The sequence below is a fragment of the Hyaena hyaena genome, unplaced genomic scaffold, assembly GCF_003009895.1.
Source record: "Hyaena hyaena isolate Hyena2069 unplaced genomic scaffold, ASM300989v1 scaffold_256, whole genome shotgun sequence".
NCBI lineage: Eukaryota > Metazoa > Chordata > Mammalia > Carnivora > Hyaenidae > Hyaena > Hyaena hyaena.
In genome coordinates, this window is record NW_024080885.1 from 1,287,345 (window position 1) to 1,292,523 (window position 5,179).

Consider the following 5,179-nt stretch of genomic DNA (forward strand, 5'->3'; position numbering starts at 1 on the left):
TTAGGAGAAACAGAAAAAACAGGACAGGGTCCCTTGTCTCTCTTTTCACTGCTCACTCACATATGTTCCCTCCTCTCTTCCCTCCCTTCTTTCTCTATCCAACCCTGGTTTGGGCTATAGCTCTCCCATCACCTCTCCTGTGCATTCTCTGTCAGGAAGACTTGGGGCAGACACCACCTTCTCGGGCACAGCCTGGCTCTCTAAACCTGTGATGAGACACAGCAATACCCACCAGGGTGACCTGAAAAACCTGTGGGGCTGGACTCTCACTGAAAGATGAGCAAGAGACCACGTCAATGTTCTATGGTTTCACCTTGAAATTACTTGGGTCCTGGCTGAGGAACTACTGGCATTTCCAGTTGCACTAATGAGCAGCTGGGCTGGGGAATGTCCCTCTGGTTCCTAGGCTCTAGCCATTTCTTTGACTTTTATATCAGACCCTGAGGGACAGACAACCATACACTGTGCTGGCACCAGAGTGGATCAGTCAGAGACACTCGGCATCCGGGCCCCTGCTCTGCTCAGAGTTTGTGCTCAGCTCCCCCTGCAGTCCCTGTCACTGTGTCAATCATGGCACAGTAGTACACGGCTGAATCTGACGCTTGCACTGAGGACTTCTCCAAGTGGAAAGTTTGGGAATTCTTTTGTAGGATGGCTTCAAAACCTTTGTGACTGGTCTTTTCATTGTCCCTCACACCTTTCAGGAGGAGCTGCAGACCTTCTCCAGGATACTGGACATACCAGAAAAGAGTAGGGGACCCTGTTGTTGAATAAGTACAATTAATAATCAGGGACTCCTCTTCAGAGAGGGTCACTGGGCCTTCTGTCTGGGTCACTGAGTCTCCATGGGTTTGTCCTGGGAAAAAAGAAAACAGACCTGTGTCACCTTGGGCATAAACCTCCTGGATAAAATTATAGTTACAGGTTTTACTGTCACAATAAATGACACAATACAAATTTTAAGAGGCATTTTACTTACCAAGCAGCAAGAGTACCACAGTCACGAAGCCTGGAGAAGCAATCATCTCTAAAGTGTCACCTAAAGAATGTGCTGCATTCTTAGCAGGAAGAAGCACTGGAGAGACAGAGCAATGAGCAGTGTAAGCCCACGTTTCTCACAGGAAAGGTGTTTGTGTAGGAAGCTGCGCCCCCTGCTGGACGGGGACTGAAATGGGTTGCATGGTGGCCAGAGGCCTCCCAGAGTCAGCAAGATGTCTTGGGCCCTGACTTTATGAGGCACATGCCAGTCTTCAGGTGGCACTTGGAAATCTGAACAACAGCAGTGCTGACCTCTCAGGTCTACTTTGTTCCTAGGTCACGACCTGATGCGGAAGTTCTTTAACAGAGCATCCCAGGGCATTTCTGTAGCAGAGAGGATAACAGTCTCTAAAACATTTAATGCAGTACTTTGTGTTTTCATGTATGCATTGGGAGCCTGTCGATAATCCACTGACTGCCAAAAAGTGCTTGGGTTTGAATACAGAGAAAGTAATAAGAAGTCAAGTCATTACTGAGTGATTCTGTGTTTTTCAGCACTGTACCCCAATATTTAGAACACTGACTATCCTTTTTTTCAGCACTCACTAAATATTTCTTAAACAGAAATAATGAACAAATGACCTTTAATTGAAATACAGTACTTCTTAGCCTTGAAATAATACCAGTTGTAAGGAACACTATCTTCTTAACAAAAACTTTTCAGAAAAAAAGCCACACTATTTTATAGTCAAATATCTTAATAGTCAAATATTCACAACTTTGAAAATTATTAAAAAGTGAAAAATATGAATTCTAGACAGAAGAAACATCATAAATGAAGTGGTCAAATCCCTACTGAATGCTTTGAGATTCTTATCTCATTCTCTCACTGCTTTGTTGACTCATACGTATAAGGTGACTCTTACATGTGAATTAAGCAACAATTACTAATACTATACTATTAACAAGTTTTAGTTTCAAAGATGCACTATATTACCATGCATTTATCACATATTCTTGATAACTTTTAATCAGATATTTTTACCCACAAGGTAAGGAATCAGGATTATTGGATAAAGTTCTGGACAGGGACACTTCTTCTCTAAAGCCCTGTAAACATGTATCTCTAGACACAGAGATGGAAGCTTAGCTCATGCTGTTCCCTGGTGGCCACTCTCCACAGATTCTCATACAGGAGCTTCATGAGTCCAGAGCCAACACAGTAGCAGTTTCCCACATGCAGAGGGAAGTAAGAAATTCAGGCCTGGACACTTTTTGGGTTCACGCATCCCTCTCCTTCTCCTCCACCTTCCAAATCACATTGTCAGAACCTGCCTCAAAACTCTGCTAGAAGCAGTTCAAGACAAGTTTCATTAAACTTCTATCCAGATATACAGGAAGGTTAGGGTGATGCTGGTTAGACAATAAAGTGTAGCACACGGATGGAGAAAGTCGTCATCTATAACTTCTTTTAAAAACATAGTTTTAGGTCGGTGAAAACCTACAGGAGAAATATTCTGTATTTGGGATCACACAAGAAGACTTGCACAACACTGAGGGAAGATATGTAGTACATTTGCATCTTTATGGCTTTATTAACGTGTAATTTTAATGAAAATAAACTGCACAAATTTAAAGTAAACGATTCTATAAGATTTGACGTATATATGTATTTGCAAAGCCATCACCACAACTGAGGTAATGAACATATGCATCATCTAAAAAGCTTCCTCATGTCTCTTTATAACGCTTCTTTCAACCCTTTCCCTCCCGCATTCCAGGCAACACTTCTGTCATGAATTAGTCTGCATATTTTATAATTTTGTATGAATGGAATCACAGGTACTCTTTTGTCTGGCTTCATCTCAGCACAATTATTTTGATATTTTTCCACATAATTATTTTGATATTCTTCCATGGCTATAATTATAAAAAATTTGTAGGTTTTTTTGTTGTTGTGTAGAATCTTATCTAGGCCTATAAAACAATTTGTCTATTCAACTGCTGATGACCATAAGATTAGTTCCAGTGCAGCTGTTACAAATAAAGCTGCTGTGAACATTTGTGTATATGATTTTTTAATGTTTTTAAAATTTATTTATAGAGAGAGTGAGAGTGTGCACACACAGGAGGGTGGATCATAGAGAGGGAGAGAGAGAGAGAATCCCAAGCAGGTTCTATGCTCAGTATGCTGAGTCCAACACAGGGCTCAATATCACAACTGATCATGACCTGAGAGGAAATCAAGAGTCAGACATTCAACCGACTGAGCCACCCAGGTGCCCTGCACATATGATTTCTTATTGACATATGCTTTCATTTCTCTTGGGTCAATATCAGGGATTAGAATGGCTTGGTTATATGGTAGGTGTATATTTGACTTTATTAAACCAATTTTTTCAAGTAGATTTTTGGAGGTTCCTTGCATTTTCTGCTCATACGATTATGCTAATAAAGATAAATACACTTCTTCCTTTCCAAAATGTATGTCTTTTGTTTCTTCCATGTTCCTTATTAAATTGGCTAGAACCTCTAGTTCAATATTAAATACAAGTGGTGAGAGCCAAACTTCTTCCGTTACTTCTGAAACTAATGAGAAAGCATTGAGGCTTTCACCTTCAAGTATGACATTTGATGTAGGATTTTTGTAGAACCCCTTTCTTAGGTTGAGAAAATCCCTTTAATTCCTAATTTATGGGGGTTTCAATCAGGAATGGATCTGGATTTTATAAAAAATGCTTTATCTGTACATATTAAGATCACTCTCATAAATTGGTCATCTGCTACTTGTCAATCACTTTGGATGCATTTTTGATAAATTGTCACAACAAAATATTAAAGAAAATATCATTCTCCTGTTTTACAAATAATGAAATGAAGTTCAAAAGTATCAAAGTTCATGGTTGAGCTAATAGTTTTGAACACAGTGCTCGATGATAGCAAAAACCTGTTCCCTATTTTTGCCACCATAGATTGTTGTCACAGAAAATCTGAGAAAGAGACTGGAGGGTGGCAAAATGACTTCTCCCCAAGCCTTCCAAATATTTTAAGGCATTCTTTAATAGGTTCTTTATGTATGCAAGTGGAACTGATAGACAGAATTAAATAATTGCAGATTTGGCTCTTTTACAAAAGAGGAAAGAAAAACACATATTACAATGGATACCCAAACTGTTCAGGAGCTGACCACTGGGTAGGAGTTTCACTATTCCATTCAAAGCATTTATTAGACATGTGATTGAAGCAGCACACGGTAGCAAGGGTTTTGTGAACCACCAATACACGAGAGCTTCATTCATGACTAGCAATCACTCCCTTTCTCTGTTTCTTGAAACTTGCTTGTGATAACGTAGTCTAGAGTGTAGTTGTTCCAATTAACCAATATAAATGTTTCTCAAAAATATTCAGATTGAATTGCCTTATGATCCAGCAATTCCACTTCTGGTATATGTTCAAAAATTCAAAGACTTTGGCTATAAACACAAGATCCTGAGATGCTTATAAATTCATGTTTCTACCAAAAGGCTCAAGCAACTCCAAAGACCATCCACAGGGGCATACAGATAAACGATATATGGAACATACATACACTCGTACATTATTCAACCTTAAAAAGGAAAAAAGAGTCTGACACAGGCTACAAGGTGGATGAACCCCGAGGACATTATGTCAAACAAAATATCACATAATGACTTTCATTGCATAATCCCACCTCTATGAGGTATTTAAATTAGTCAAACCCATAGAAAGAGAAAGCAGAATGGTAGTTCCCAAGGACTGGAGGGATGGGGTAATGGAGAACTATTGTTTAATGAGTACACATATTCAATTTGTCAAGATGAAAAGAATTCTAGAAGTGAATGGTGGTGCCGGTTGAACAATAATGAGAATGTATTTAGTACCGTAGAATCGTATGCTTAAAAATTGTTAGAACAGTAAAAAAAAAAAAAAAAAATCTATGTTACAACTGTAAAAATTCTTTAATTAAAAGTTTTTGGGGACACCTAGGGGGCTCAATTGCTTAAGTCTCTGACTTTGGCTCAGGTCATGATCTCATGTCAGGCTCTGTGCTGACAGCTCAGAGCCTGGAGCCTGCTTCGGATTCTGTGTCTCCCTCTCTCTCTCTCTGCCTCTCCCCCTCTCATGCTCTGTCTCTCTCTGTCTCAAAAATAAATGAAACATTAAAATTTTTTTTTGATTT

The 5,179-nt window shown here is 39.3% G+C and overlaps 1 gene segment (V, D, J or C); it reads right to left on the reverse strand.

Moving 5' to 3' along the window:
* Positions 1-521: 521 nt before the first annotated feature.
* LOC120240428 lies at positions 522-1,037 on the reverse strand. The segment is given in 2 exon segments: positions 522-856; positions 980-1,037. Coding segments are annotated over 2 exon segments (381 nt in total).
* Positions 1,038-5,179: the final 4,142 nt, after the last annotated feature.